Source organism: Phyllopteryx taeniolatus, chromosome 10, assembly GCF_024500385.1.
Source record: "Phyllopteryx taeniolatus isolate TA_2022b chromosome 10, UOR_Ptae_1.2, whole genome shotgun sequence".
Taxonomy (NCBI): Eukaryota; Metazoa; Chordata; class Actinopteri; order Syngnathiformes; family Syngnathidae; genus Phyllopteryx; species Phyllopteryx taeniolatus.
Window position 1 is genome coordinate 10,146,007 of NC_084511.1, and position 15,476 is coordinate 10,161,482.

The window sequence follows — 15,476 nt, forward strand, 5'->3', positions numbered from 1 at the left end:
CCCCCCCCCCCCCCCCCCCCCCCAAAAAAAACCTACCTCTTCGCGGAGCCATTGGCTCCAAACAGCTGTGTGGGTTAGAAAACACTTACAATAATAGCAATCCTCTCCATCCATCCATCCATTTTCCGTACTGCTTTTATCCTCACGAGGGTAGCGGGCATGCTGGAGCCTATCCCAGCTGACTCTGGGCTAGGGGCGGGGGAGACCCTGAACTCGTCGCCAGCCAATTGCAGAGCACACAAAGACAAACAACCAATCACGCACACATTCACACGTACGGGCAATTTAGAGTCTTCAATTAACTTACCATGCACGTTTTGGGAATTTGGGAGGAAACCAGAGTACCGGAGAAAACCCACGCAGGCACGGGAGAACATGCAAACTCCACACCCGTGATGCCATACTTGAACCCAGCGGGTCCTCAGAACTGTGAGGCAGATGTGCTAAAATGTCGTCGACTGTGCTGCCCAGCAATCCTCGTCCTTACTGATCTTTTGTTATTGCTATTATTGATCTTTATCTCATTTTGTTTCATGTGTGTTTAAGTTAACTTACTAGTGACCCAGCGATGTGGTTTGCAAGAACTTTTATCCACTGGATTATAAAAGAGCATCGCAACACTGCTGCCTTTCTATCTATTATGACGTGGAGGGGGGAAGTTTCTCACAGCCGTGACTCCCTTATCTCCCGACGGACATCGATCGCCAGCGATATCCCAGCCGAGCTCTGGATACAGGACACAAAAAGCAGGAATTGATATCGGAAATGAGGAAGAAGACGTGGGGGCTGTGTTGGACCCTGAAACAGACAAGACAACCGTCAGGGGCTTTTCTGTCTTACACTTGCTTTTTGTCTCCCCCCATTTTATTTACCTCACGGGTTTCAGAAACTCTTACACGTCGTTGGTGTATAGTCATCTGCGAAGGGTGGGGAGACAGAGACGTTGGCACAGCCTAGGTCTTAAGAAGCAATGGACGGCTTTGATGTAATGCTGAATTCCAGCAGTAGGGGGTGCCAAAAATTGTGGATGAGAGTTTTAAAATGCGTTTCCTACACATTTAACTATACATATTGTCATGTTCTCATTGGAAAGAGAAAAGACTAATCCACATGAATGATTCATTAGTTTTCTCCTTGTAATTGCAATTCGTCACTTGCAAATTTACGATGTATTTTTTTGTGTAACCTAGCCTCCGTTATTCTCAGAAAAATTTACCTATACTTTGTTTTTGGGCCATCGGAAATCCCGGTCTAACATGAAAGTGTTGCTTTGGTGCCATCTTGTGGTGTTTGTTACCAAGTAACTATGATGATGGAACAAATATATAATTAAGATTAATGGTTCTCATCTGTTGTCACCTTAGGACCCTTTCCTGTTGTTGCAAAGTCACAACCCACTTTGATAGAAGTTACAAACAATAAAGATTTTTTTTGGTTTAAAAATGTCCTCTGAAAACGTACAGTATCTTATATTTTTAAATGCTGTTTCAAATGAGTTTGCTATACCGTTAAAGGCGTATTGCTTGCCAGAGTAGCATCTGCTCCATTTGCACAGTGATTGAAGAGTATCTGTAACATTTGCACAACCAACATTGTCCCAGATTATCGCACTACTCGTCACTTTAAACCGCATACACTCCTTGAAGTCTCAGCGCCCCTTGCACAATGGTAATTGCACCGGTCTATTGCAATATTAGTCATTCGAACTGCTCTAAGTGCTAGAGGACTCTGCATCTTTTTGCACAATTGTTTTTTGTCAATGTCTCTGTCTCCAAAGTGTTCTGTAAATTGACTGTCTGTTGTACTAGAGCGGCTCCAACTACCGGAGACAAATTCCTTGTGTGTTTTGGACATACTTGGCAAATAAAGATGATTCTGATTCTGATTCTGATGGCATCTGCCAACCAGAGGCAATGTATTTGTTTACAGAATAAACTAATGGCTGGAGCACAAGGAAGGAACATTTCTTGTCACTTTCCTACTATGTTCCATGTGGGAAATCTGTACGCCTCTCTACTGTACCCCAAAAATCTGAATATGAATACGTGCAATTTTTTTTTTACTCGCTGTCCACAACCCAGTTTTGGGTCCCGCCCCACGAGTTGAGAACCACTGATTTAGATAGGCCATCACGTTGTCCAAGTAAAAAAAGTAATGCTTTGCCCCCATCTTGTGGCTTCTATTATCTTGATCGGGAAGGTGAGCAGATTTTCAATATTTGCAATGGGGCTTGGTCCCTACACTATACAGCAACTGTACAGGCAATGTTTTAAGTCACATGCATCCATCCTTTTGCTGTACCGCTTGTCCTCAGTAGGGTCGCAGGTGACCTGGAGCCTGTCCCAGCTGACTTTGGGCAAGAGGCGGGGGTACACCCAGGAGTGGTTGCCAGGGAATTGCAAAGCACATATAGACAAACAACCATTCACATTCACACCGATCGACAATTTAGAGTCTTCAATTAACCTAACACATGTTTTTTTGAATGTGTATCTGGTGGTATCCGGAGAAAACTCATGCAAGCATGGGGGCACAATGCAAATGCCACACACCTGAGATTGGAACTCTGAACTTTCGAACTGTGAGGCAGACATGTTAGCTACTACGTTTTAAGGCATTAGAAACAAACAAAAAACACACTGATAATATACAAGATTGAAAAGTAACTGCCTATTTTTAAGTTATTGTAATTTTTTCATGAATTTGTTTTACAAGAAATATGATAAGAAAGAGTATAACATGGAGTTTACTTTAAATTTCAATATGGGCGCCAGCATTCACCACCAGCTTCTCAAGCCATCTGGGAACCACATCAACTGATTTCATGAGGAACTGTTTTGCAATGGAAGACATAACTTCTCTTACTCAAGTTTCAGAAAAAATAGTCAATCTGAAAAGAAAACAACATCATTGATTTAATCCATGTCCATCATGGAACATACACAAAATAATTTAGAAAAAAAAATATTTTCAAATAGGGAGTTGCTTTTCAATCAACCTGTACATTCTCATTTTAGACAACTGTCACAAATATAACATTTTTATCATGTGACAAGCATACACTAGCGCAAGAAGCTAACATAGCAGTTTACATCTTTACTCAGTGGCCTTCTTGTCAAACATTACAGTCAAATGCATGTCACCAGTCACAGAAGATCCAAATCAAAGTCCTTTGTCAACAAAAAGTTAAAAACATTTAAAGTACTGTAAAACCAGTAGCAGTGCAAAAGATGGCTTAACAGAAGCAACACTTCTGCTGAGTCATCTACATGACTACTGGGGATCATCATGACACTGTAAACCACAGGTGTCAAACTGGTGGCCAGCTCTGGCCGCCACATAACTTTATGTGGCCCGTGAAACCAAATCAAAATTGCGAGTTCTTTTCCAGTGTAATACCATTGAGATATTTGCAAGCATTTTTCGTTACTAATCCCCCTTGGAAAAGAAATGTAATAGTTGAAAAAGGTTTTTATAGGCTTCTGATTTTAAAACTGGTTATTCATCAATGTGTTGTGTATAATGTATGTAATTACAGTATATGAGGTGATCTTTCATTTATATGGGTTCACAGTCGTAGAGGCCCTCCGAGGGAAGTCGTAACTACGATGTGGCCCGTGACAAAAATGAGTTTGAAACCTCTGCTGTAAACGCTCTCTGATGCTGGACTGAAGCCAAAAAGGCCAAACAAAAAAGCAAAAAGTAAAGATTAATCTTTTGATGCTGGCCGAAATAAGATCTAGCAGACGGCTTGTGAGATAATCTGATGCCACATATTTGGATCAAAATCTATACAAAAATTAAGTCCTATTTTCCAAGAAATAATGACCACATTTTATGAGCTTTAAGGCATTAGACTTTGTAGCTTCTCCTGTTTGTCTTACGGTGGTCATGTTTTCTCTTCAAAGTGGATGTGCGCCTTACCATGCAAGCTGAAATGCTGCTACAGAACCTCACGCTGGTGCTGTTTTGCCTGGCAATGGTTGGTATTGTCTTTCCCTGGTTCCTCATCTCTATTCTGCCCCTGGGAGCCTTCCTTTGTCTTGTCAACCGTGTTTCCAGGTCAGTCAGACTCTCATTCTTATCTCTCTTGCACCAATGTTTTAGCTTGACAATGTTAAGGGCTTGTAAAATTGGCTGGCCGAGAGTATTATCTCATGATTATGTATTAGATAATGCAGATAGCTGGTATGCGTGAGTTCTCTTGGAGGGAGTAAAATCGCATTAAGTGTGTTGTTATCTTTATTTCCAAACGTGCCAACTGCTATCAGTAACTGCTTTCTTTTTTTACAGCTTACCCTTTGTTGTAAATGATTTAAAGTAGGCAGGCACTTTCCTTTTTCTGATGCTCTGCACAAATTGTGCAGTAGAGTATGATCAGCAGCTCCTTGGTATCTTGGGAAAGATGCAAGGTTTTCTAATGTTGTAAAACTGATTCTGCTGTTGTGTTGATTGAAATATAAGGGAATTTAGAAACAAACTGCGTCTATGGTACCTTGTGGAAATTGCGGATTTTTTAGGTTTCTTTTTTTTCTTTTCTGTCCCTGTTTCCCGTCCATATCCTGCAATAATGCACTGACCACAGTCCAAAATAGAACTCCTATCAATTATGTAGAGAAAGGCCAAAGTCTCTTCTTTGAACTATGCGGTGTACCCCAACTGAAGGCTTTAATGTGCATCAGGAAAATTACAATCCATTATTAATTAATTCATCCATCCATCCATTAATTTTCTTCCGCTTAATCCGGATTTGGATCACGGGGGCAGCAGCTCCAGCAGGGAAGCCCAGACTTCACTCTCCCCAGCCACTTCATCCAGCTCTTCCGGGGGAATCCCGAGGCGTTCCCAGGCCAGCCGAAAGACATAGTCTCTCCAGCGTGTCCTGGGTCGTCCCTGGGGTCTCCTCCCGGTGTATCCGGGATCTTGTTCTTTTGGGAGAACCCGGACACCATGCGGAGGAAACTCATTTCATCCGCTTGTATCCGGGATCTTCTTCTTTGGGTTATGACCCACAGCTCGTGACCATAGGTGAGGGTAGGAACGTAGATCGACCGGTAAACGAGAGCTTCGCCTTTCGGCGTAGCTCCTTCTTTACCACAATGGACCGATACAAAGTCTGCATCACTGCAGATGCTGCACCGATCCACCTGTCGATCTCCCGTTCCATTCTTCCCTCACTCGTGAACAAGACCCCGAAGTACTTGAACTCCTCCACTTGGGGCAGGATCTCATGCCCAAACTGGAGAGGGCACACCACCCTTTTCCGACTGAGGACCATGGTCTCAGATTTGGAGGTGCTGATTCTCATCCGAGCCGCTTCACACTCTGCTCCGAACTGCTCCAGTGAGAGTTGGAGATCACGGCTTGATGAAGCCAACAGAACCACATCATCCGCAAAAAGCAGAGATGCAATACTGAGGCCACCAAACCGGACCCCCTCTACGCCTCGGCTGCGCCTTGAAATTCTGTCCATAAAAGTTATGAACAGAATCGGTGACAAAGGGCAGCCTTACTGCCGGATGTGCGGACCAAACTCTGACTCCGGTCGTCCAGGGACCGAACAGCCCGTATAAAGGGGTTCGGTACCCCATACTCCCGAAGCACCCCCCACAGGACTCCCCGAGGGACACTGTCGAACGCCTTCTCCAAGTCCACAAAACACATGTAGACTGGTTGGGCGAACTCCCATGCACCCTCAAGGACCCTGCCGAGGGTCTAGAGCCGGTCCACTGTTCCACGGCCAGGACGAAAACCGCACTGCTCCTCCTGAATCTGAGATTCGACTTCCCGACGGACCCCTGAATAGACCTTACCAGGGAGGTGTGATTCCCCTGTAGTTGGAACACACCCTCCGGTCCCCCTTCTTAAAAAGGGGGACCACCACCGCAGTCTGCCAATCCAGAGGCACTGTCCCTGATGTCCGTGCGATGTTGCAGAGGCGTGTCAATCAGGCCAGCCCCACAATATCCAGAGCCTTTAGGAACTCTGCGTGAATCTCATCGACCCCCAGGGCCTTGCCACCAAGGAGCTTATTAACCACCTCGGTGACCTCAACCCCAGAGATAGGAGAGCCCGCCTCAGAGAACCTAGACTCTGCTTCCTCATGGGAAGGCGTGTCGGTGGAATTGAGGAGGTCTTTGAAGTATTCTCCCCACTGACCCACAACGTCACGAGTCGAGGTCAGCAGCGCCCCATCCCCACTATACACAGTGTTGGTGGTGCACTGCTTTCCTCTCCTGTGACGGCGGATGACCAGAATTTCCTCAAAGCCGTCTGGAAGTCTTTCTCCATGGCCTCACCGAACTCCTCCCATACCCGGGTTTTTGCTTCAGTGACCACCAAAGCTGCATTCCGCTTGGCCAGCCGGTACCCATCAGCTGCCTCAGGAGTCCCACAGGCCGAAAAAGCCAGATAGGACTCCTCCTTCAGCTTGACGGCATCCCTCACCGTTGGTGTCCACCAACGGGTTCGGGGATTGCCGCCACGACAGGCACCGACCAACTTACAGCCACAGCTCCGGTCGGCCACCTCAGCAATGGAGGTGCGGAACATGGTCCACTCAGAGTCGATGTCCCCCGCCTCCCCCGGAACATGAGCAAAGTTCTGTCGGAGGTGGGAGTTGAAACTCCTTCTGACAGGGGATTCTGCCAGACGTTCCCAGCAGACCCTCACAATACACAAGCTGTGTGTGGAGGCGAGTCCGACTATATCTTGTCGGAACATCTCGATCTCACACACCAGCTCGGCCTCCTTCCCTCAGGGGATCGGATTGCCAAGGTCCCTGCCTTAGGCCACCGCCCACCTCGCACTGCACCCGACCCCTATGGCCCCTCCCACAGGTGGTGAGCCCATGGGAAGGTGGACCCACGCTACCCTTACGGGCTGTGCCCGGCCGGGCCCCATGGGTGCAGGCCCGGCCACCAGGCGCTCGCCTTCGAGCCCCACCTCCAGGCCTGGCTCCAGAGGGGGGCCCCGGTGACCCACGTCTAGGCAAGGGAAAACAAAGTCCATTGTTAGTCGTCATCATAAGGGGTCTTTGAGCCGTGCTTTGTCTGGTCCCTCACTTAGGACCTCTTTGTCATGGATGATTTAGTTTTCAACCACAAAATGTATTTGTAAAACAAAGAGTTGAATTTGCTGCTTGTAAACAAATATATCACTTGGGTACACACTAAATTGTCACAAAGGTCCTTTGTTCCTTGCAGGCCACTGTACTCAGGGGCCAAGATAAAAATTGCTTGCAAATTAGATTGTCTATTTGACAGACACAGTTTGGATTACAAATAAATGTTATGTTGTGTGTTTTACATCCTAATACTGTCCTGCACCACTGACTTGTCATAAACTTTTAAAGGTCCCATATTTTGGCTATTTAGACCTCCATAGCGTGACTCTCTAACATGGACTCATGATAAAAGTGTCAGTTTCATTTTAAAAAACAACGTGGTTTTGGCATACCAGTGTCCAGGAAAGGCCACTCTGACAACTACTTATGTTTGACCCAGTTTTGTATCCGCTTTGTCCATATTTGGCTAAGACAGCCATCTTCCCTCTGATTGGTTGCCTCCATTTAGGAGGCACACTTGTGAGATCACACGTTTGTGATGCTGACAGCGCTGGCTCGGGAGCAGAGAGGTGGGCGGAGATCTTTGCTAGTGACGTAGATGAGATTAAGAAATTCGAATGACCTGATTTCAGGCCACTTGGCAGAAAAACGTCTGGAACTCAGGAATGCCTGGATGATTTTAATTCATATTTCACGTTTCCTGGGGCACCATAGAGACAATTTTACATCCCAAATACTAGAAAAAAATGTTTTGGCAAAATGTGGAACCTTTAAATTTAAGTCACTGCCCTAAAAATCTGTAAAAAGGCCTGTAGTAATTGATATTGATTAATCATGCCTGTCCTTTGCCCTTTATGAATCATACCACAATGATACGCAAGCCCATTCTCTGTCTTTGTAAAACTGTAATTCTTGACATTTGGACGAATCTCCCACCAATGATCAATTTCATTTCTTTCTTTGGGCAATCCAGGGTGATTTCCTCTAAACATGATAGATGCATGTTGCCTGAAATGACCCATTCAGAAAGAAGGATAAGAGAACAAGTTTCCTCTTTTTTCATTGATTGTGCCCGGCACACATTGATTGTTCTACAAACGAGCACTTATTCAACCCTGCAAATTTATGAAACAACCTTTATAGCACCTTGTTTTGCATCAGCAGATAAACATCAGGCGCTGTCAACTATAAATGTCATCCTATGTGTGTCTATGTGCCAATGGCTGTCAACAAGACAAGTTTGAATAGATGTAAATTTACATCCAACCTCCAAATCACTGCACAGGCCTCTGAATAACAACTAAACTCAGCATAAACTGCATTTTTTTAATGTAGGTCTGATACAGTTATCCTTACTTCACTTAAAAAAGACACGATAGACTGACTTTTATTTCAAGTGCGGTGCACTCACGAGGGATCCCAACGTGCAAATAAGTAATCATCACCCTTGGTGATTTTTAAAGCAATCTTCCCGGAATGTGTGGTCATGTTACATCAAACTCCTGCTAAAATTACCCACATCTAAAGCAGTTTTTTTTATTAAATTTTGAAATGAAACTGCCCAGAGCATAAACATGTTTGTCAGGATCAATGCTTCCGAGAGGCAAAGTGTCATGTTTGTTGCTTCTCTTTTCTCGGCTTTTATGAGAAAAGCAAATGATTCATGGGGGACTTGCCATTCGCATCCACAACGTCTGTTTCTTCTTGCCGGGCCTCTGAAAGTAGACCGTAACGCCTCCCACCTTTCGTCAATAAACCTCGCTCAAACTACGTTATGATGTCTGGTGTCCCTCATTGCTTGGCCATCTGTGTGTGATGATTATCCGAATATCACACATGATAATGGAGAAAAACAGCACTCAGCAAGAAAAAACATCTAAGGATCGAAAAGCTCCACAGTGAGTTGTCATACCTGCTAATTCCATTCCCTCATTTTTCAAGGTTGTTTTTAGCACTGATGTCTCGACAAGATGTCTGTTGTTCTCAGATCTTACTAGGTAAATCATATATTGCCAGTGAAAGCCGGCATTTTCCCATTGGAAAGGCGTGACAGTTGTGTGATGTTTGAGCCTATAGTCTGGATACAAATTGTTGCTTGCCTGACAAGTACAGTAGTACCTTAACTTACGAGTGCCACTACTTTTATGAGTTTTTGAGTCACGAGCTGTCGCTTGGTACATTTTTTTACTTCGTGTTGTGAGCCCAAATTTGAATTATGAGCAACCTTTGGCAATGGTGCTCATGTGAAGTAAAAATAAAAAAAAAAAAAGATTGACTCAGGCTGTTGACGTCACTAGGCCGTACCACTTACAGGCACATCCACACAATGAATGTACTATAGTGTGTGACTTTCAGCTTAATTACACTTTATAAAACCAGTTGGTGTATTTACATTTTTTTTTTATTATGTTTTATCATGTTTTTATATTTTACAGTACAGTGCTATTTTCTCAACTTCTTAGTATTAAAAAAAATTTTGGGGAGGTGCTGGAACTGATTAATGACATTTCAATAAATTTCAATGGGTAAGGGTTAGATAGGAGGAAAGTGAGTTATGAGCTTACTCGTGGAAAAAAAATTAAACTTGTAAGTCAAGGTACCACACTGTATATTATACACCGCACAACTGGCACTGACACATTATCTGATTGCGGGATGCCATGTCGATGTGTGAAAGTAGAAACACTTGCATCGCTATCCCACCTTCTCTTGGTTCTGAGGAAAAGGCAAATAATGATAAATGCTTTATATTCTGTTACTGCTCTGATGTAACAATTTTGTGGGATCTTAGGTACCATAAGTGGCAACAACAACAACTTGTTTAAAACAAAACGGGTGAAGTGAGTGTCAGGTGTTCATCTTTACACCGTGTCACCTTTCCAGCATTCCTTTTTTGATAATACAATAGGATATCCAATAAAATAATATGCCACCCATCACAAACAAGAAGCAGATTTTGTTCTTTGGTTGAGTCGCTGAATAAAGTGAATGCTTGACTCTCAGCATGAAGTACTTTTCTGACAGCCTCTAACCTTGCTGTTTGTAAATAAAGGCACAGTGTTTGATACAGCTGTTGTTGTATTGGATCTTATTAGAAAAAAAATCTCACGGCACACTATCTCTGTACCTCTTAACCACACTAGGGTTGCGGGTGTACTGCAGCCTATTCCAGCTGACTCTGGGCGAGAGGCGGGGTACACCCTGAACTGGTCGCCAGCCAATCACAGGGCACATATAAACAAACACCCATTCACACCTATGGGAAATTTAGAATCTTCAATTAACCTACCAGGCATGTTTTTAGAATGTGGGAGGAAACCGGAGTCAACCCACGCAGGTACGGGGACAACATGCAAACTCCACACGGGCGAGGCCGGATTTGAACCTGGGTCCCCAGAACTGTGAGGCAGATGTGCTAACCAGTCGCCCACCGTGTCGCCCCCATAGATAAACAAAGATACATTATTTGTAGTAAATAAAAAAGAATTTTGGGACTATTTAAGTGAAATTGGATAATTTCCTGTGGCACACCAGATAATCCCTTGCGCACGGCATACTGTGTTGCGGCACAGTAGTTGGAAATCACTGCATTAGTGTGTAGCAAATGACGTGACCTGTGAGCCTGGATTTAAAATACGATTTAAAGTAAATGATAGATATTTTTTATTTTATTCGTCAGGGTTTTGATTCGTGAGCTGAAGCGACTGGAGAACATCAGCCAGTCGCCATTCACCTCCCACATCGCAAGCAGCCTCCAGGGCCTCTCCACCATTCACGCCTTTGGAAGGAAGCGTGACTTCCTCCAAAGGTGAGCTTATTTAATATCTGCCAAGCAGGCGTTCTCTTACTTTCTTTAGCGTCAGCTTTCCCCAATGGAGATCATTAAAGTTTTTCTTTTATCTTTGCTGGTAGTATTTCTCAAAGGTAAGGAGCCAAATGAAAGGAGGAAGCGTCCCAAATGCACCGATAAAAGGAGATTTGCCCTCAGCCAGCAGGGATTAAAGTTTTTGTTGCTTCTGTTTGACAGATATCAGGAATTGCTGGATACCAACCAGGCCTCCAACTACCTCTTCAGTTGCGCTATGCGTTGGCTGGCCGTGCGCCTCGACCTCATCAGTATCTTGCTCATCACCGCTGTCGCACTCCTCATTGTCTTCATGCACCAGCAGATACCTCCTGCCTACGCAGGCCTGGCTATATCATATGCGGTGCAGGTTCGTAAATTCTTTCCTCACGTAACCACTAAGCAACATGACACTGGAGCCTTTTCTCACATGACTAATGAGGTCTCACCTACTCTGAATACTCTTCATAGCTCAAGCGACAGACGGCATCCATTTAAAGCTTGCTAAAGGCACAACATGAGCCAAACTTTCACCACAGTCACATAGCAGCTTTGAAATTAAGGCCTGGTACACACAAGGATTTTTGAAATCTTTTTTTTTTTTTTTTTATTTTATATCTGCTACAGAGCACGCACATGAAGATAAAAAAAGAGAAAAAAAAATAGTTTTGGTCGTATATGATGTGTGTTCTGATAATCTCAACAGAAAACACTGCATACATAAAGATTCTGTTCCGCCGCCAATCTCGAAATTTCTCGTGATCACACGTGAACTCACAAAGCTGTAGAAGCAGAAACGCTTCTGGATATGCGCCGATCTTTGCAGAGTGTAAAATGGTAATGTCTTCAAAAAACTACTTGCTTTGGAAAATACTTGCCGTCAGATCTTTTATACCAGAAAAATGACATCGGGTGAGACATGTTTGCTTTTATTTATGACTGCTTCATTGTTCCTGACTGGCGCGTCATTCCATTCCACGTCACCGTCATCATGACTCGGGCGACGTCCACTTTCCCCACAAACATAGAGTTTTTGGTGTAACTATTAAACGTGTTCATTATTTAAGATTGTTCTACCCAACCTGTTTTGGGCCCTAAAATTGGGACAAATCCACTGTTAACATACTTCTTATAGGATAGGATTGTTTGGCGTTTGATGTCCTTGGTTAGGAAGGAGCGAAATTGAGACAAAAACAGCCCCATGGTCTTTATGTGTGTACCGGGTCTAAGTCATAAACGAACAAGTATCTTGCGTGTTCTTTAAACTTGACAACAAACCTTATTTTAGTGGCAGAATGTTTAGATAAATAGCTACAGTATACATGCCTTATTTCTTCAAATCGTGTCAGGGGTGGGGTTAAGAGCTTTTTCGGGGATGCCCTTATTTGTATTTATAAAAATTTTTGAATCATAATAAACAATATTATTGGTATGTTACAAATGATGTCAAGTGAACATGGATTTTAAAACAAAATAAAAATGACTATTATAAAGAAATGCAGCTAAACGGGAAGAAGCAAGGCAGACTGGGCGGAAATAATACTCTAAGTCACAAAGCCACAACATTGTGAAACGACCACAAGGTAGAGTCACTGTCACGCTAATTGCCTTAATTGCCTGCATGTAATTTAAGGCTTGCCGTGCACCAACGAGACGGACGAACGCAACTGAAGTGAAACATTGTGAAAAAAATGAGTTACCGACTCTTTTGCTGCACATCAAGCAATTGAGCACCAGACATCTACCGGTGCGCTGCAGCGGCCAAGCTGTGTGACCTTGTATTGTGTTTTAAGGCTCCACAAGCAATATACTGTACTGTATTGTTTTCTATTGAACCACAAAAACATGGCGTGATTGTCAAGGATTAAGCGAACTGCCACAAAGACGAAACAGGTGACAATAAAGGGAAGTGTGGGTATATTGGGAGGCTGTTGGCAATGATTGAGCACATCATTCACTGACTGCACCCATTTTGGCAACAGAGACTCTGCACTATGCTTTCTAGCCAGAGGTACATATGAAAATACAATTAAACATGTATATATACTGTATTGGCTTGGTGGAAGTGGGTCTTGCTTACTCACAAAACCCAGAAACTTTTTTTTTTTGCATTTTTGATTGGCTGTTACATCTGCAACGTTGCAATGGCGTTCACCGGCCTTTTTGGTTAGCAACAGGTGTGTTTAACTCTTTCCTGATCCTCTACGAACTGAAATGATTACACTTGCGATCCTGCTTGTTAAAAAAGGGAGGCATTTACTGTATTTGAATAGCAAACAATTATTCATTGTACGTTTCTGACTGATATTGTAGTGGTTCACTAGCCTGACTTCCGTGCAGTCAGTATGTGTGTTCAGTTTTTACCAAAAAACAACAACCCAGTCGTACAGTATATCGCACCTCTGCCTTGTTAGCTATATCCACAGTAGACTCATCAACTACTGTATATCTCGATGAACCGATTGATAGCTGGAGTGTTTTTAATAATAATTAAAACAGCAGAGCGTCAGTCATTCATCACCTTCATCTCTCTCTCTCTCTCTCTCTCTCTGTCTCTCGCTCTCTCCCTCACCTCTACTCTCTACTCTCTCTACTCTCACCTGCAGCTAACTGGCTTGTTTCAGTTCACTGTCAGGCTCCTCACAGAGACGGAGGCTCGCTTCACATCAGTAGAGAGGATCAATCACTACATAAAGGTAAGTGCCACATATGCTGATGGACCCTGGAACTCCAAGCAGTCAGATTCCTGCCATGTCCCGTCATACCTTGTACCTGCACATGTTTTTCGAGTTTATGATTATTTGTGTTATCTTATAAATATTTATTATATTAATGTACTTTTAAACTTGTAGGCCCCTGTTCTCAGGTGACGTAACAGTGACGTACTAATTTCCGGTTCCAGTCCTGTGTGGCTGGGTAGCGTTATTGTGTATTTTTTTTCTCTTGAGACACTTATTCCTTTGCGTGCTATCTTGTGCTTCAAAGTTGATTAATCTCCACTATAACGTTGTTCCATCCAGACCTATGTGACAAGTGTACATACTGTATCACCCAATCAGTTATTTCTGTGTTTTGGGACTACATGTGTCGATAGTTTAGCAATTAACATGGCTTCTCTGTCTTTCTCCTGTTAATTACTCCTCATCCTCGCTTCGTGATAACGATGATTGTCAGAAGTGTAACTTGTTCGCTGCCATGGAGGCGATGATTAGTGACTTATGCTGCGTTGACACCAGATGCGAAGCAAACATTCATCTTCGCTGTTCCACATTGTGTTTAGCCGCATTAGCTAGCCACCTGTCGCTTGCAGTTAGCAGGGGTGGCGTAAAATAGCGTGCAACACGCATTCCCCGGTAGTACCCGAACAGCGGAAACCGAAATGCACTTTTGGGCCATTTTCGGTCGCCGGAAATTCAGTGCATCACTAAATAAAACTAAACTAAATAGAAACTATTCCTCCTTTGAACACTTAATGAAGATGGACCAGGAAAATTTATTCAGAGCAATACTGTCACCAAATGGCGTTGTATAGCTGTCTGACAGGATAATCACAAAAAAAAACATGAAAAGAGCAAAAGAAAAGAAAAAATTTGGCAGAGTTAATCCTTGAGCTGCTCAATGAGCTGAAGTGTGACGAGATTTGCTGATGTCATTCGTGATGATACTTTAAACGATGTTTTGTTGCACTTAAATATTGAATTTTTCACCAGCTGGCAAACAGCTTATGTTGTGTATTACCACGACTTATAGGATCAGGGGCGGAAAAGTATCATTTTGACTACTGAAGTAACAGACCGAATTTTCAGCCACTGAAATTTTTCAACCGAAAATGGCCCCAAAGAGCATTTTTGATTTTCAGCTGAAATAATGTTATCGCCAAAACAAAACAGCCGAAACACAAGATTATGTGATGACACAGGCAAAAACTGTGGCTCGGAGATAAATATTTTAGTTTAATAGTAAAATTCTTAATTCTAGTGTTAATAAAATACAAAATAAAATAAATAAAATGTTCAATGTATATATACACAATTGTTTATTCCACTTATATTAAAATTATAATATTCACATTTAATCAATTAAACAATTATTTAATGATATTAATGGATAGAAAATGAATCCATACATTTTAATTAACCAATTTTAATGAAAAAGGTGGCTAAATTAATGCAACAAACTTTGCTCACGGCTGGTTTTAAATGTATGGCCTTGCTCTTAAAAATAGTTTAACTACCATGAAAAATAACTTAAATATATTGCCCATTCCTAACTCCCATTTCTGTCATGTACAGTGTAAGGCTACAGCTATCGAATATTTATAGATTATAGAATTGATTATTCTATCGATTATTCCATAGACTGATTGAATAATCAGATCAAACATTCTTTCCCTTTTGTTGCATTTTGTTTTCTGATTGCTGTTTATTAACTGATTATTGTTGTTTATTTGGTGTTGTTTAATGACCAAACAAAACAAAATAAACAACAATTCAGCAAAATTACAGGAGAGAGAGTGATGTTGTACTCACTAACCTTTGTGAAACTGAGACCTACTTTCTTGGGTAC

At 42.7% G+C, this 15,476-nt stretch overlaps 1 protein-coding gene across 3 annotated transcripts in view; it reads left to right on the top strand.

Annotated features, from left to right (window-relative positions):
* Positions 1–15,476, top strand: part of wu:fb13g09 (ATP-binding cassette sub-family C member 5) — a 69,452-nt gene that overhangs the window by 42,641 nt on the left and 11,335 nt on the right. For 2 of the 3 annotated variants that reach the window (XM_061787363.1, XM_061787364.1), the window contains 4 exons: positions 3,909–4,062; positions 10,746–10,874; positions 11,094–11,280; positions 13,517–13,606. In XM_061787363.1, the coding sequence (XP_061643347.1) occupies positions 3,909–4,062; positions 10,746–10,874; positions 11,094–11,280; positions 13,517–13,606 (560 nt within the window). Of the gene's footprint in view, positions 1–3,908; positions 4,063–8,689; positions 8,965–10,745; positions 10,875–11,093; positions 11,281–13,516; positions 13,607–15,476 lie in introns of those variants that run through there. The other variant, XM_061787365.1, reaches the window with a different exon arrangement.